The 17,888-nt window shown below is 43.0% G+C and overlaps 1 protein-coding gene across 4 annotated transcripts in view; it reads left to right on the forward strand.

Moving 5' to 3' along the window:
* Nucleotides 1-17,888, forward strand: part of LOC146809647 (uncharacterized) — a 977,933-nt gene that overhangs the window by 257,928 nt on the left and 702,117 nt on the right. For all 4 annotated transcript variants that reach the window (XM_085616504.1, XM_085616506.1, XM_085616505.1 and 1 more), the window contains exon 7: nucleotides 15,713-15,943. In XM_085616504.1, coding sequence (XP_085472630.1) covers nucleotides 15,713-15,943 — 231 coding nt within the window. The remainder of the gene's footprint in view (nucleotides 1-15,712; nucleotides 15,944-17,888) is intronic.

Consider the following 17,888-nt stretch of genomic DNA (forward strand, 5'->3'; position numbering starts at 1 on the left):
CCGTCATCAAACCAGGCAGAAAGTTAGTGGAGATTCGCGGATTACCAGCAGGCTGTCGGCGGCAACTGTGGAGTCGGAGGACCCCGCATTTTGACTACATTCTGTGGTAAGGAGCCACGCATTTTGCCATAGACATTGACGGGTCGGGAGATAATTGAGTTATTGGCATTTTTCCAAGACAAGCCCACAATATTGGGGGCGGTTACAGCTACGTTATAATTTTCACCAGACACTATGTCAGCCCAAGACACGCTGTCTGATCGGGAGGCAGCAGCAGAGGAGCTCTTTGTCAATTTGCCGACCATTGACCGGCTATTAAACCAAAAATCAGATGGCACCAATATCAATGACGTGAGAGGGCTTTTAAGGAAACTTGAAAAGCTTCAACGCAGTGAAATTACCAAATGGTGGGAGAAAAAATCCCTTGAAAATTATCGGGATATTGGAAGAGTGCCACGGGGATTGTGGGTTATGATAACTCCAACATTTAAAAAACCACACCCTGATATGTTAGCGGAATGGGCCTCGAACAATCTCCAAGCATCAATGGACATGGTAAACATTTTAATTAAATATGCGGAGATTGATAGGGATGCCATTATCAAAGAGATCAGTGAATTAAATACAATTCTTGAGGCCAGCGAACAAAAATAAATAATTGCCAAAGGTCGAGCAGATATTCTGTCAAGACTAAAATATCATGAAGCCACAATAAAAACTCGCAAAGCTTTTAAGTTTGCCCGGGATCGGGATGACTATATGTCTGGCAGGGTATTCACGTTCTCACGCAAATTTGATAATTAAAAAACATTGCAACGACTGCACAACCAGCGCCCGGAGAAAGTGGCAACAATTCTGTTCAAGGGGACTCTGATTCTCTGACCAGCTATGACTCAGAGGATGGCGCAAGTAGAATGCCTCTGCAAGGGAATACAGAGGAATCCATCAAACACACATTGGGGGAACAACTGAGTTTTTTAACAATGGACAGGCGAGCAACTTTACGCCCAAGCAACAAGCAAAACACCACGCCCGTAGCCCCAGTCAATCCAGAAGGGAGAGGCGCAAATGGCGGCTCAACCGCATCCAAAAGGGCCAGAGGATGGTTAGCAGAACAAGACAATACCATCATTGATCTTACTAACACCGCCCTGACTACAGCGGAAACTCAGCTGTTAACTCTGGGCCTGTCCAATTGCCCAGAATCGACCTTCTCATACAAACAATCTCGGGTGGATATATATAAATTCATTCGTAGGATTAATCTCAGAAAATGCTTCCAACTTAAAAAATCTCACCCCACTACAGGGGCAAACACTGCTGGCACATCAAACCTCAGTTACTGATATTTCCACTCTTAGTGATTTACAGTCCCTAGTGAATGACAACAAAACAAAACTGCTGAATTGGGGGTGAATTTAGGAATGGCGGCTGCTAGTCCTTTTAGCCCTCAATCTACTTTTTATCCACTAATGCCCAAAGATTGTGTAGATGTCTTTAGTGATATGATTGTGGTGGATTTAAAGAAATTACAAACTTCTGTACAATCCAGACATAAAAAATGCAATTATCAAGCTAGAAACTATTGGGCTTTGATAAATAAACTACGTAACAAGCATGATATTGTTGTAATGAATGCTAATAAGGGAAGTAACATAGTTCTGTGTCCAAGGGCTGACTATTTAAGGGAAGCAGAACGTCATCTAACTGATACCAATTGCTATGCCAAAGCGAGTAAGACAGATTTGAACCTGGTAAAGGATACTGTAATGAAGAGCTTACTATCATGGAAGAGACAGGGGTTGCTGACTAAAAAAGAATTTCTTTTTTTGAAAAATGATTTTCCCACTATCCCCATTATGTACTTTATTCCTAAGGTGCATAAGGGAGTATCCCCTGTCCTAGGGAGACCTATAATCTCTGCTATAAACAATGTTTTGGAGGCAGTATCCATGTATGCAGATTATTTCCTTCAACCTCATATGTTCAATTTGCCTTCATTCATAAGAGATACTGGGGATTTCCTTATGAAAATTAACCAAATTGATTGGCATAATGATTGGTGGCTAATAACCTTGGATATAGCATCACTATATACATGCATCCATCATTCACAAGGTGTAGCCGCTGTGAAACACTTTCTCATTAGTCGTGCCATTGGCCTACAGGAACACAACAACATGATACTCCAGATGATAGAGCTGTGTTTATACAACAACTTTTTTCTATTCAACAAAATCCCCTATAAACAACTTAGGGGAGTTGCGATGGGTGCGTGTTTTTCCCCCACCTTTGCCTGTCTCTTGGTTGGGTGGTGGGAGGAGCACGTACTCAGTGACACATAAACAGATCTGGAATGACCATGTAAAATACTATGGCAGATATATCGATGATATATTTGTCATATGGGACGGTACAGAATGCGAAGCAAGGCAGTTTATTTCATCTATCAATGACAACTCCATGAACCTCCAATTTACAGCTACAATCAGTCAGGAAAAGGTAGGATTTTTAGATGTAGAGGTCTACATTGTTGACAGCCAAATACAAACTTGACTACATAGGAAGAGCACTGCTGGCAATTCCACTTTACATGCCAGTAGTGCTCACCCACGTCATTTGATCAACAGCATACCATACGGAGAATTTCTCTGTATACGACGCATTTGTAGTCTAGAGTCGGATTTAGAGAAATGCCAAATGGAGGCTTTTTCTCGCTTTTTGGTCCGTGGATACGAACGTTCCAACCTACAAAAGGCTTTGGACAAAGCTAATTCTCGACCACGTGACCTTTGTCTTCAAACCAAGAAAAGTCTCACTGCCAAAGCTCTCAATGAACCTACATCGGATAATACTCAAACAATCCGTCTAATCACTACTTTCAGCAAACAGGAAAAGTGTATCAGACACATTGTGTACAAGCATTGGCCCATTGTTCTGACGGATCTTACACTTAGATTTTTGCTGCCAACACTCCCCAACATAACTTTTAGGCGGGCACCCTCAATGAAGGATGCCCTAATTAAAACATGACCAGAAGTTATAGTGAAAACAAACTGGTTATCCAAATCAGTTTTTTTCAAATGCTCGTCATACCGAGCATGCAAGTTCGGCTTGAATTTGTCCGAATATTGCACAGCCTTTAGTGACATTCCGATTTGTCTAAAAGAACACTACACCTGCAGAACTGATTTCGCTATATACCAACTACAGTACACTTGCCACCTAAAATACATTGGTAGCACCAAACTTCCAGTCTTTAATCGGATTCTCCAACATCTGCACGCTATTGTAAACTCAGATGAAAACTATCCAGTAGCGTGACATTTTAAGGCAGTTCATAACAACAGATTGAATGACCTAACATACTCTGTGAGTGGGACTGTTCCCCCTCATTTTCGGGGAGGCAACAGGGAGAAAAAATTAAGGCAGTTGGAGTCTTCTTTTATACTCATGCTAGATACACGCATACCGCATGTGTTAAACACCAGTGAAGATTTACATCATTTTCTATAATTTGAACATGATAGATTCTGTCTTGAGTACATTGGATATTATCAACGTCAAAACAAATTTGCCTCACGATATTCCTCTCTCTATTGAAATATAATTTAATTAACTATTTAACACATTCTGTGTATAGAGATCGAGCTCTTAATAGTAAATGTTAGGAACACGCTTTGTTTAACATATTTCCTTTTCCAGATCAACACACTCTTTTTGTGGGCAGAAAACAAATTAGAGATTTGATAATAACAGCTTCTAGTTAAATCAATTTGTACGGTCATACAGGATACGACAGATATTAACATTTGATGTTCTTTGCTGCACCCCCATTTTTTAGGAATTTTTTTATTACCATGGGATTTACATATTTTTAAAACAATTTTTGGTACTTTGCACTATTCCTGCACATGTTTTGATGAGATAACAATATGAGAGTAATAAGATTGTAATAATGATGTATTGTGTAGGAAGGAAATAATCTTTTAGTACATGTTTTTTCAGATATACATTATGACTACAAATCAATTCAGGCATCTGCCTTACATTTCTTTGGAAATTGCCAGATTAAATATGCGTAATATGGGACATGAATTAATCGGCACTGGCCATTTGCTATTCTACTGCCAGAATTTTATTTCTGCTAGTCAGAGAGTTGAAAGTTGAGCATAAACCTTTAATATGGCTCCTTAAAATGTTAATTGTGACAAAAATAAGATGAGCATGGGTATATACAAGTTCTAGTCCCTGCTTTTATGATTTAGCAGCGAGGGCATACCAAAGAAATGAATGTTTTAAAATCCACAAGTCAGATAAAACATGTTTCATATTTGTAAATAAGAAAAACAATGGTATTAGGATGTTTTCTCAACATGTGCATGAGTCTCTCTTCTTTTTTTGAATTTACGTTGAACTAATTGTTTTCACAATTCTATTGGTTGTATTTTGTTTAAAAATGAAAACCCGTCACCCGCGCGTCAGGTGATCAAGATCCCTTAAGCGATCGAAACACGTCCGGGGCGAACACTCGTCTGCACTTACTCTTTGGTGATGTAAAATAAAGCAACAATGAAGCAGTAACCTGTTCTTGGATACTTTTTGAAAACTTCAAAAACTTTGGTGGTCCGTACCTGCTGATCTCTGGGTCGACATCCAGCAACTCATGCTTTTTTCTTATATATATATATATATACACACACACAAATGTGTTAGCCAGTAATGATTCCGATAAGCAAATTAGCTTGTGTGAATGGCATGTCAATGCTTTATGTTGCATGGGAAGCTTACACAACCTGGTGCTCTTCATAAAGTGACAAACAAATGTAACTCAAACTTTGGAAATTCCACCATCAATATTTTGAGCTGCCACTGACCTACAGTAATTTACGTTTAGTTTCTTAAGTTATAAAAACAGTGGGAAATACTCTTTAGCAGTGCACAAGGGATTCAAACCTCATTTAAAATCTCCCCCAAAACACAGTCTTGCGTGACTGCAATATTCCTACAGAGGTAGAAATCATGATGACTAAGATTTGTAGAACAAACTGTCTCAAATGCTACCTGAAACCTCCTCATATGCCACACTCCTGGAGAAAGGAAATACCTCCAAAGAGGTCATGTATATGGACTGCAATTTTAGGTGCCAAATTATATTTTTATGATCAATATAGTTGTAACCAATTCAGTATTAATATTGCACTTAGAACAATTCATATTTAGAAGATTAGAAGTATATAGCTCTGCCACATTTGTGCAGAGACACCATTTTATTAATATGGATGCTATTTTGGTGTTCTGTTCATCTTGGTCTTGCTCACTAGCCCTCCCAATCAATGTGCCCCTACATGTCTTTTCTCCCGACAGTCTTCGCAGACCATAGGACACTGTGACCCAATTAGGTATTTTCCTTAGAGAGCATATATTGTGAATTAAATTATCTTTGTGCACTGAATGTATCATTCTGAAGGACACTTCCACTGCAAATTCAGATGCATACAATAGTAAATTTTCATATTGTGTTATGCATCTTCAGACTGTATGGTTGCTGAAAAGGCTGAAGGAGTTTCCGTGTGTTTTAGCAATTGGTTAGTGTTATATGTTGCTTCTGATGATCTAAATTCTGAATTGCTAATATGTTTTATCACTAGTCATGTCATGCTGAATTTGCAGTTTTGCTTATTACCTATTCATAAAATGTGTATATAACCCTTGATTTTGGGGGTGAGACAGAGGATTTTCCAATTCCTCTTGAGGATCTGTCCGTTCCATTTTTTTGCTTATTAGAATAATTATACTTGGACTTAGGGTGGACTCAGAATAATTGAGATTTTTTTACAATGTACACTATATCTGAGCCTTCATAGTTTGCTATTCGCTATATTTTAAGATTCTATAATAAAATCCCTTTAACTTTTCATTGATCTGTTGATCTAGAACTCCATTATTGAGTGGTCCCAGACACTATTTGATTACTCTATTAATTTGTTGGGCCTGATGTCTAGGAAGGTGGTGATTCTTTTTGCAAGATCAAGGGTGGAGGAAGCGAGTCCCCAAAAGTAAATTCGGGGCGGATCAAAATATTGAGGCGCAGTAAAATATTGAGATTCAGCTCTTACAATTCCTACAGAAATACTGACCTAGGTGACATCTATTCGGTACTATGATAAGCTGTATGTTGTGCAAAAGATAACATGGCTGTCCTAGACCTCCATATCTCCAGTCACAAGGAGAATCAATCTCTTTCATTATTAAATAGAAATATTTTGTTTTCACAAAAAAACATTCCTCAAGCAAGATTTCATTAAGTTATGCTGTGCTCTGTAATGTATGAACCATGGCCAGATGGTCTGAATTAATGTTTATTGAATACAGATCACATATTGCAGCATCCACAGATAGAAATTGTCCCCACCAGTTAATCTTGAACATTGTGATGTGTTATCTTCATTTTGTCAAATGTAAGAACTGACTCTGTTGTATCCACAACAAATCTATAGTTTCTATTCTAATACCAACACTAGATTCTGCCCATTCTTGATAGGGTTAAGGTTGTTCAATATATTTATAACCATTCTCAATAATCATGAAATGCTCAACATTGTATTAAATAGTCAAATGTTGTCTAAATAATCAATCATTTGTATTCCCCTCTTATCTGAGAAACACAGACACTTGTATCAGTCATTTCGAAAAACAGCAAAGACTTAATTCCATCGCCAAATCTTGAAAGAAATTTAAAGAGTGATCTAGCCAGGAGTAGCCAAACAAAAGCAAGGAAGCTCTTAGAATCATAAATTCTGATTTCTCCATCGTGCACCTGGAAGGACTTTTAATGCCTAATGAAGACATCTGTGCACAGTGCTGTATAAAAATGAAATTAAATGCTAGTAGTAAATAACACTGTAAATCAATCAACTTCGTTCTTTTTATTTTACTTATTAAAAACGTACTTTTTTGAACCAAGGATATCTGTAGATAGATTGGAATAATGCTATAATCACAATCTTAAAGCAAACACATTCTCCTGGATATTCACAGCTCCTAAAGGGATGTATTATACACATTTCTTAAGTAGCAGATGAAAAAGTCAATATGTCTGCTGGCTTTTCACAGAAAACAATTATTTAGAGGCCATGGCTCACTGATGTCGATGGGCTCCAAAACAGATAAATACCTTTCTGCTGCATGACTGTCAGCGGCAATCTCATAATGTTTGTGGATAGACAGACTCTGTAAAGGCTTAAATGAAATCAGAAATTGTTCATCCTAGGCAATCTGAATTCCTCAATTCACAAGACATGTTCTTTTTCGGCAACCAAGACACATCCTTCATCATTGTTACGTATGGCTGCCACTGAGAGTTTCTATCGCGAATAACCAGATTCTAAACCTGTTTATTCACTACTGTGAGGTAACAAAAGTTGCTTACTGTTGGGTGCCTTGAGCGTGGCCGTCGCGAGCGTGATCTTCCATCACGGCTCGTGACTGCCTCGCTCGGTGCTGCGTGCGGCATCATTCAAAGGGACGGGGAGTTGGGTGGGTTGTGATGTTATGGCCGTTAGCGGCATTCAACGTTTGTACTGGACGTGTGAGGATGCAATAAAGAGCGTCTCCTGGTCTACTGCTTTTGTCCACTGCATTACCTCTTTGATTTACTATTTCCTACACTTACAAAGCTACATCATAGAATAATGCCTGGCTTCTCCAGGCTTCGTCTATGAGCAGAGCTTTCGCAGAGCCTGTGAGCACAGTGCTTGCTCTGATGGAGCACAGATAACACAGCTTTGAGAGGGAAAGGGAAGGAGGGAGAAAGCATATTGGGTGGTAGAGGTGGGTGGCAGGAGGTCGGTTATTTTGGGGGGGGGGAGGTCATTTTATGTATGGATCACCTGACACTCCTCTCAATTGAAAGCAGGGGCAGATCATTTTGGGGGCCATGCATAACATAATTTATAGACTGGTAAAAAAGTAATTACTAGGATGTTTTTCACCTTGAGACCCCCTCGGTGAAAAACATCACCATAATTTATTAATACCCATCTCTCAATCTTCAGCGCTATTAGCGTGAACTAAATGATCCTGTATCCAGAAATTCAGTGCTATGACATAGCAACGGTGGATAACAGAATTTGTTTACCACGGTTGCTACGTCTTAGAGACCGCTCTGGCTGGTCTCTATGACAGCCTGTAAGGGTAGCGCTTGAAGGCAGGAAGCACAGCTTCTGGAATGAAAGGGAAATGATTCAGGGAACACAGAGTGGTGGGTATGTGTGGCATAAGGCCATGTATTTTTATTTATTTTCATTTGGAATGGGGAGGGACAGCTATGTTATATATGGCTCCCCTTTACTGCTTTGCCCCTGCACAGAAGCAGAGGCTCATGATTTTAGCCAGACATAACATAAAACAATGGGTGGGTAAAACATTAATTATGGTGATACTTTTTACCTTGGGGCGCTGAATAAGATCATTGACAATTCGAGCTTCCCTCTCGCATGGACGTCATTTTGGGGTTATCAGGGGTCGCAATTGCGACCCCTAGCTTGTCCCCTGCTACCAGTGGCACTGCCCCTGGGGCCCATGGCCCCTGTGTTGCAAGGGCATAGAATGAGAAAGACGATCTTATTTTTAAATGTATGTAGTTCTTTGTAAATGAACCTGCCTCTGGCTGGGCTCGTCAGACACTATAAACAATTGTAGTTGGAAACTGTTACAACCTTGCCAGTCACCGAGCAACCCTCTGTCACAGCCCCCTTTGACCCACTGCATGAAAAAGGCTTCGCTTTAGCTGTTGTTGGTTTGTGTATAATATTTGGCATGTGTATAATGTGTTCAGGGGTCATGGTAGACTTGTCTACAATTAAAGATGTGTTTTAATTTACCACTGCAAGGGAATGTTTGTGGGGAAAACACTGTAAAATAGTTTTCTAAATCTTTCAGCGTGACTATCTGCGGGAATTACAATGATTCATTCCCTCCAGCATTCCCGCTTGTGTAAAATAAACCCATAGACGACTGCAGTAAAGTTTCACTTTACGAAGTGACGCTGTGTAACAGATGTAGGCTTCCCAATCTAAAAGGTACAATGCTGAGGATAAGAGAATTGGCAGGAATAAGGCTAATTTGACAATCTGTAAACAGAGTTTATTAGAATCCCAAGACAACCAGAGGTCCTCTGAGTGTGGCGGGGATACTGGTAGCTGTTTCTAATGGTAACTGAAGCAACGATAACAAACATGAGATGAGGCAAGTCAAGGTGGAAGTGGTCAACCACTGCCCAAGCGGTTCACCACTGTTTGAGCTAGGCCCGGGAGGGCAGCATGAGGTGACAGATTTGGCACAACACATAGAGGACAGCAGACTGCACACAGTCTTTTCTGTGCAGGCTATACATAGAAAAGAATGGTGACTACAGATTTTGCAAAGCTAAATACAGAGATTGATGATTTTGTATAGCCTAATACTAGACTGCAAGTAGCGTAAAACATATTACGGAAACCATAGAGTGTACAGAGCTCTGAATAGTAAAAATAGTCTGAACAAGTATGTGGAGAGTGAGCACACTCAGGTTACAGAATACACGTTCTACTTATTTTGCGACGTATTCTCACAAAGACTCAGGGGGATATTCACAAGATCATGTGATAACTACCGCAAGAGTAGCGTAACGTAACTTCCAATATCACAGCCCATCGCGGGAACATAGCCCTGTGTCAACGTGGAATTCACAACAAGGAGGAACCATGCGATAGTCTGCCGACACCATGGACAATGTCCTCGATACAACTACCAAGACTGAGATTAAGACACAAACCACAACACCAAAAAACACGTGATGGGCCAAAGCGCGATGAGGAAATCAGCGATAAGCAGCGCCAGACCTGCAACACAAACCTGGCAGGCCGAAAAAATCACCATAAAATTAGAAAAACACCCACACCCAAAATGACCTAAACCCAAGCACCATGGAGGCAGCCGGAGCAGGCGCAGAGGACGAGCGCAACCCCACAAGCACCCGGACGACCAGCCTGGGACATCAGGGATGGAGAAGGGTTCAGTACGCAGGCGAACAGGATCATAGTCACGGAGGTGATGGAACACCATCAACAACTCTTCGTCACCTCCAGTGTGTCATTGGGCACCAAAACTGGAATATGGCGGGACATCGTCGACAAGGTGAATGCCGTCGGAGAGCATAAGCGGACAATGGACGAGGTCAAGAGGCAATGGAATAACATCAAGCAGAAGGCCAAGGAGAAACTCTCCGCCAACCAGAAGGCATCAACGCAAACCGGAGGTGGGGGCCCAGCACCACAGCTCGTGCTGAATGACATGGAGGAGCTGGTGTCGACAGTCATCAGTGTGGATACTGTGGCCGGAGTCGAGGGACCGGACACTTCTCAACAGGACACAACACTAGCTGGGGGGACGGGTGGAGATGGCCACGATGACACACATGCAGAATCAAGCAGGGCACAGTACACACCCACAATGACCCTGGCACCTCGCCCAGACCCACAGACTGTCACAATGTACAATGCCATGCTGTCAGAATGTCAACCTGTACCATGCGGCTACATACATGTGGACACATTGTAATACACCATCTCCCCTTCACATCGCAGGGGCATCATCAACACCTCCAGCAGAGCAGTCCCAGCCACTCTACACTGATGACGAGGAGGACAAAACCAGCATTGACGCACAAGCCCTCCTAGACATCATTGACCTCATCCGCAACTCACCTCGAGGATCAGGACAGCCCAGCTACATCGAGGAGACCCCACCCACCACCCAAACCACCCAGTATGAGGCACCCACAGCCCCCTCCCAAGTCCCCCAGGAACAACAAATGGCCTTCCAACGCCGTGTGCTGGAGGGCCAGGGGGAGACAGCTGAGCAGGTGCGGGTGGGGTTTGAACTCATGGCTACCAAACTGGACGGCATACTTGGGTGTCTATGTCCACCCCATGGTCTTAAACGAGCCCTGACTGACATCGCTGGAGTTATGACGTGGAGCGTAGAACAGCTGTCTGCTCAGAGTGGCCCCAGCGATACCAGCCGCGTGCTGGCACACATGCGGAGGCTCATGGAGGACATGGTGCGTATGGAGGCAGAAAGGATGTGAGCCACTGCTGCACATCATCGGAATGTAGCTGGGATCTATCATTCCCTGCAGTCCTCCACCATGGCATTGCCGCCACGAGGTGTGGCACTGATGAATGCTGCTGCCCCCACACCATCCACATCCCCACCCCCTGGTGTGTCAGTGCCTCCCAGTGCGGCAGACGTATCCACCCAGAACCCTGATGTGTCAGTGGCACACAGTGCCGCAGCCGGGACTGCAACACCCACAGGGGGGAGCAGGGCACACATCCGGGGACGAGGACGTGGATGGGTTTTTGATCAGGAGGCACTAGCATTCATTCATTTCCGCCACCTGGCCTGTTTCTGCTTGGTGCCGCACATGGCCTCATGATCTTCCACTGACCCCCGATACACTCCGATGCACTCACCATGGACAGCGACATGGACTGCCACATCCTGTTTGGCGACCAATGATTACGGCAGACAGACTGCGGACTGTACCCTTCCTCTTCCGCAGTACATGTCATCCCCGGATGGACTCTGGCTGGCCCTCCACGGGCCCATATTGTGTAGTGTGCTCGGCATTGCCCTGTACAGCTCCAGCTGCATAACTGCACTGGATGTGCAAATAAACATCCAGTGATGCACTGCTGTGTCATGTCTTACATCATTCAGGCATGGATGTGTGGATGAATGTGGGGAAAGTGCCTTCCCTTGCATCAATGATGTTCATCCTGTGGGATGCGAATCAGAGGGTGCAACATTGCATTTTGTGTACCTGGTCCCGTGAACACTACAACAGGGACACACACATCAGTCACTTCCTTGTCCTGACATGGACTGGACCACGCCCGAGCCCACGAGTCATTGTGGCAAGCCCTGCACTGGTCTGGCGTACGGCAGGCTAGACCACTCCGATGACACACGGAGGGGGGCCATCATTTCTACCCGCCGCAGGCGTACTCGCTAGTGGTGTGCAGGTCACTGGTCTAGTCTTCAGCATGTCACAGCCACTCCCTGAGGGCAGGTTTGCACACACACGACACCCATCAAGCACAGGTGTCACAGGCCATGTGACTCCGCCAACATAAGGGGCCGACGACGTCACATTCCCCTCTTCCGGTGGTGACTGGGTGACGGCTGCTCCACGCTTCTCATTCATAAAGGGCCCATGAGTTGTTGCGCACAGGGTTGGTGGCACCCAAGGCCTTGCAGCCGGCATGGGCCTGCCACCACGTGGTGCTAACTGGGGTTGCACACGGGTAGTGGCACTCGGAGGATTGCGGCCGGCACAGGCACCCTGCCACAGGACGGTGACTGTGGGTGCACTGAGTCAGTGGCACCTTAAGATGCTGAGGGGGTGTGCAGCATGCGATGATGCCCTGTCCCGGCGGTCCAGACAGCTCAGGTTTTGTGTGCCCTGCTGGACCACAGTGTAGGCCAGAGCCAGCGGGCACTAATGAAGAACCCATCCGACAGATAGGGTAAGGCTTCCTTCAAAAAAGTAGGTCACTCAAGTAGAATAGATTACTTCCTAATTAATGTTAGACTGTGGCCATTCGTTCAGGATATAGAGTTTTGGATAGGAAAGATAGTGTCCACAACTCATTGTCGCTAACATTGGAGGGCAGCATGACCCTTAAGGCTCTGAGCCTAGTCATCTGGATATGGGGGAGGTATCACAATCTAACAATGGCAAATATTTCTGGTGGGACTGGGTGGTTAGGAACCTGGAAGTGCCCAAGGGAGTCACTACTTTGGTCAAGGAGGTAGTAGAGAAATTGGCTGATGTTGTGACCCTGAAGAAAGAAAGATGGTACTGCAGGAAGAGTGTGACCAGCTCTACACTTGGATTAGAGGATCTCTAGCTATCAAGAAGAGAGCAGAGAAAAATGTCTTTAAGGAGAAAGATAGGTATATTAAATCATGTAAGGAAGCTAAAACCAAGCTCCTCAAAGCAGCTAAGGCTTACTGTAGAGACTCCCTTGTGAAGTGTAGGTTGCTCTATAGGAGGGAACTAACAAAGGAAAAAAAAAATGAGAGAGTTCACTGTAGGAAAACCTGAGTGTCGCTCTATCATCCAAAGATAATAAAGCTTTTTGGAAAACTGCTTCAGTGTGTACCAGGTGACCCAAAAGGTACTTAGAATTCTTTGTACAACCCATACAGTGGGTCACCCACTTAAGCAACCTTTATATGGGTGACAGTGGTCATGCCCAGGATGGCCTTGACCCGCTCTTTGAGTATGACCTCACCAGGTGTAGTGATTCCACTATCCTGAAATTTGGGCTTGGTGAAACAGTCACAGCTACTAACGCCTGCTTGGCTGCTAGAGAACCTGGGCCCAATAAGATCCCCAATGGCCTTTATTTGGCCAACATGGAGATTTGGGGATCATATATTAACCTCTTGTGAAATGTTATGTTTCTAGGTATGGAGATCCCACCCTTATGGAAAATGGCAGAAATAATTCCTATTTTTAAAAAAGGGCAACATAGTGACCCTGGCAATTATAGGCCCATTAGACTGGTTGCTGCTATACAGAACATATTTTGCAAACAAGTGCTTGCTCATCTCCAAGAGTGGATAGAAGTCCAAGATGTATTTTCTGAATATCAGGTGGGTTTTAGAAGTAAAGTAAGCACTGTAGACCAGGTATTTTGCTTTACATACATTCATTGGAAAACCTCTGTAATCAGCAAGGGTAAACTTTGATACCTTTGAGAATGTATGAGCATACTAGGTGCAGCCCTATTTGGCTGTGAAATTTGGGGTTTTTTGAGTATTCAAATCTTAAACAAGGCAGAGAACAAATCTATTAGATTGTTCCTGGGACTACCAGTTAGTACACCAATGATTCCATGAGGTCAAAACTTGGCCCACAGATGTATCATCCACAAAGTTGAGTGCAGAATGCTTCTGTATTGGCATCAACTGTGGTTGACAGAAGAATTAATGTCCTGTTGTGTGGACCTGAAAGATCTTATGTCTCCAGCATATAGCTGCAATTGCACGCCTCCAAATGGAAGAGATTGCAACCCATAGGTACAGTCCAGCCCCAATTTTAGAACGCCTTTATGGCATATTTATGATTGTCATATTTGGCTGTCTGCACTGCGATTTCTTAACGCAATGTCACATTCTCTTAAATTTGCCTTTGCCTGACATTCATTTCTGTTGGTTTAATCTGATGGTTTGGGGGTTGGAGTTTTAGAGACTAGGTGTACTTCCTAAAAAGGCATGATTTAGGTTAGTGGTCATGTCACAATTGCCTTCTTCGGGACCATCCTTAAACGTCTTGTCCAAAGACTCTTCTCAATGCAGACTGAACATTTTCCAGGGGTTTAAAGAGGAAATTTTCTAGCACTCTAAATTGGTCTTTGTGGAAACAAATGTTGTTTTACCGCTGTGCCTAATTCTTTTTTATCCATATTATTCACTATTGCCTGAATCTTATTAATTCATCCTCACAATGCGGTACTCAATTTCAATTCTCCAAATAACAAAAATAATTTTGCTTATATTTACAAAAGTATCTAATTCACCTCCTTGACAATAAGCCTCCTTCTCCAAGCAAGGATCATTCATAAGATTCCCAAATTGTTAAACAATCAAGCCCCTTTCTATGGATCCTAATCCTTAGAAAATAAAAGGCAAATTATATTATGTTCTTTTTTGGGTATCACTCAGACCTAAATGACAATTTGTGACTCAAGGATTAAATGTGAAAAATATTTTAGACTTCCTCCTGGAGAAGTTTTTAATATATTGACCCACGTGGTCTGGTGACCTCCAGTCTGAAAATCTAGAGTGCGAAGGACCAAAGTGTTCAATATTTCTTCCTCTAAGCCTTCTTCCAATTCCTACTAAGTGCCAGAAATGGATATGAGAGTACACATTTGTGTTTTCATTTTATTTATGTATGAACAATATTTATATAGCATAGAGCGATCCACAGGTGCAACTGAAGCTACAGTATACTATCCTTGTTTACAGTGAGTGGGGGTGCAGAGTTAGTCTTTCATGTAGATCATAAATAGGTGAGTTTATGTGCTTCTGCAGAAATAGAGCAGGATGGTGTTGAGCTGCAAATCAGTTAAGCACTTCCATTGACTTGGAGTTTGAGAAGGAAAGGCTTGGATGTGTGTTTTCAATTTTTATGTATGTGGGATTTTAGGGAGTAGTTGTAATTTGCATCCCTCATTCCTCCTGTGGGGCACGATTTGCCATTTTTGACGAGTAGGAAGCCAAGGTGAAGTGTCTGTGGGTGATGCATGTTATTTTGAAGTAGATTCTGGCTTCTAGAGAGAGACACAGGAGCACCCTCAGGATAGGGCTGATATTGTCAAATTTCATCTGCCTCCTACTAGCCATGCTGCAGAACGTATGATATTCTTCAGGATGTGCCATAAAATTGTCTTCCATTTATTGTTAGGAAGTGGGAATAACTAATAGTCTGGTTGCTGAGTTAATTTGTTGGATCCTGAACTTTAAACTGTGGTTTCCTCATTGGGTACTAGAACAAAGCTTATAAGTAGTGACCATTTTCTTTCAGTTAAAAAATGCAATAATTTTACACTTTCACTAATTTGCAATGAATTGTCTTTTTGTTTTAATGCAGGTGCTGCTCAATCTGTCTGCGAATTGATAATTGCATGTCTCAGGAAATTTCAATCTGGTGTAAGGATTTGTACACTAACAACACATTTTAAGATGAAATATGCATTAGACTTGAAAAAGTACAGCAAAGACCTAGGATATAGGAATACTGTGGACATGTTCAAGCTTATACCAGGAATCGCTCTGCTGTATCCAGAAAAACAAACTCGTTGCTTCATCAAACTTCTGCCAGGTATGAACTGAATGATTTAGAAAATGAATTTTATAGTAAAGAAAAAATTAATTTCCTCTAGAGTATGCCTCGAGAATGCTGAGATTGACTCAGTCAATCATGAGGGTTAAAACAACAGACATTGGTAGTTGCTTGCATAGTAAGCATTTCTGAGTTGACTAAATTTGTGACACAAAGACATGAAATTCATAGGGGATATCTGGTGATGTCTGCATGTGGTGTCAGTGTGTTGGCGGTGGGGCTCAGAGTAGACCCAATCGGACGGTCTAGTCTGTTTGTCATCCACAAGTCAATGGGGATCACAGAATCTTAATTTCCATTCCACCTGATAATGCTTTGTCATCAGTGTAGGAAGCTGGCTCTGTATATACTATACCAATGCAAGGTATAGTGTGCACAGAGTCCAGTGGATTGCCAGAGGCTTACAGAGGTACAAGTAGATAATACCTTACTTTCTATTTGTGGTAGTGTGGGCGAGCAGTAAGGCTTTATCAGAGAATAGTGTTCAGCATTAATTGTACACACAGTCAAGAAATGTCACACTTTCAAAGACTGAACTGACCAATTGTTTGTATCAAAAATATTTCTTTAGTTGTATTTTATTTACAGAACCAAGCAGGAATTGGTACAGGTAAGAAGAAATGTACTTTTCAAGACAGATTGATCAACAAGCAAGTTGGATGAAAATGACTTTTACAGGTTTGTAAAATATTTCAAAACAATAAGTATTTGTAATTTCTTTGTGATTACTTTTTGAATTTTTCTACTCAATGTCATGAACCTAGATATCACACTGGGGCATTTCCTAGACAAAGGTAAGGAAAACTATTTTTCATTAAAACAGAGTTGTTTAGATTTCCATACAAAACACCACTCCACACTTAGAACTTTTTCAGAGGAAAACAGTCAAATGCAAACCTATGGAGAAAATGAGGTTATCGGTTTGCAGGTAAGCAATCGGTCTTCGGGGTTGGGTTTCTGGGGTTAGAACAGGGGTTATCCCAGGGTCAAGGATGCACTCAAAGAGCACCGTCGGTGGCACTAGGGCAGGCAGGTGTAGAGTGCTAAGACCCAATGTTAGACTAAAGGGCCGTCGGTTGGTGGCTGCTCACGGGCAGGCCACTCGGTCTTGGGAACAAAACTTCTAGGGTTAAGGTCAGGGCAAAGGGGGTCCCAGATCAGCACTAAATCCACACCACCAGCAGCGTAGGGGCGGCCGGGTGCAGAGTGCTTAGGGGCTGTCAGGAGCCCAATGCAATCCCATGGAGATTGCCAGATTTGGTTTTTAGCTGCAAGGCTTTGTCCAGGAAGTCTTCCGGGAGGAACCAACAGCTGGGCAGGTAAGTTAGAGGGCTCAGGACGTAGGTACACCTCAGGTCTATTTCTCCAGTGCACAGGGCGGCTGGAGGCAGGGGTGTCTTTTGAGGTCGGATTTCAACTTACCGGGCCACTCGCGATTGGTGGGGGGTCTCCATGCAGAGGCTGCAGGCAGCGTTGAGGAGTCCTGGAGGGGTCGACCCACTGTGGACTCGGACTCTGGAGTGTTGGGGGGGCCTCGCAAGTACCGGTGGGCCACTTGGACTTGTACTGTAGGCGACGGGTGCAGTGGTGGTACCAGGCGTCGAGTTGGTCTTCAGGAGTCTTTCTTTGGTGATTTTTTTTTAACAAATTTGCTGTTCACATGAGATCCGGTCTTTGTTAAAGGCAGTCAGTGCTCCCAGGGGTTCTGGAAATCACTGGCTGCAGGACAAGGTGACTTTTGATGCAGGATCTCTGGAAACTGCAGAGGGGCCGGTAGGGCTGGAGCCAAGTCAATTCTTCTCTGCTGTGCGTCTTCTTTCGTCCTTCTTCGTAGTTTACCCTAATCTGACTTCTGAGTTCAGGGCTGCTACCTGAATACTGTATTTAGGGGGCGTTTTAGGGGTCTTGGGTTAGTAGCCAATGG

Source organism: Triturus cristatus, chromosome 7 (genome assembly GCF_964204655.1).
Source record: "Triturus cristatus chromosome 7, aTriCri1.1, whole genome shotgun sequence".
Classification (NCBI taxonomy): Eukaryota; Metazoa; Chordata; class Amphibia; order Caudata; family Salamandridae; genus Triturus; species Triturus cristatus.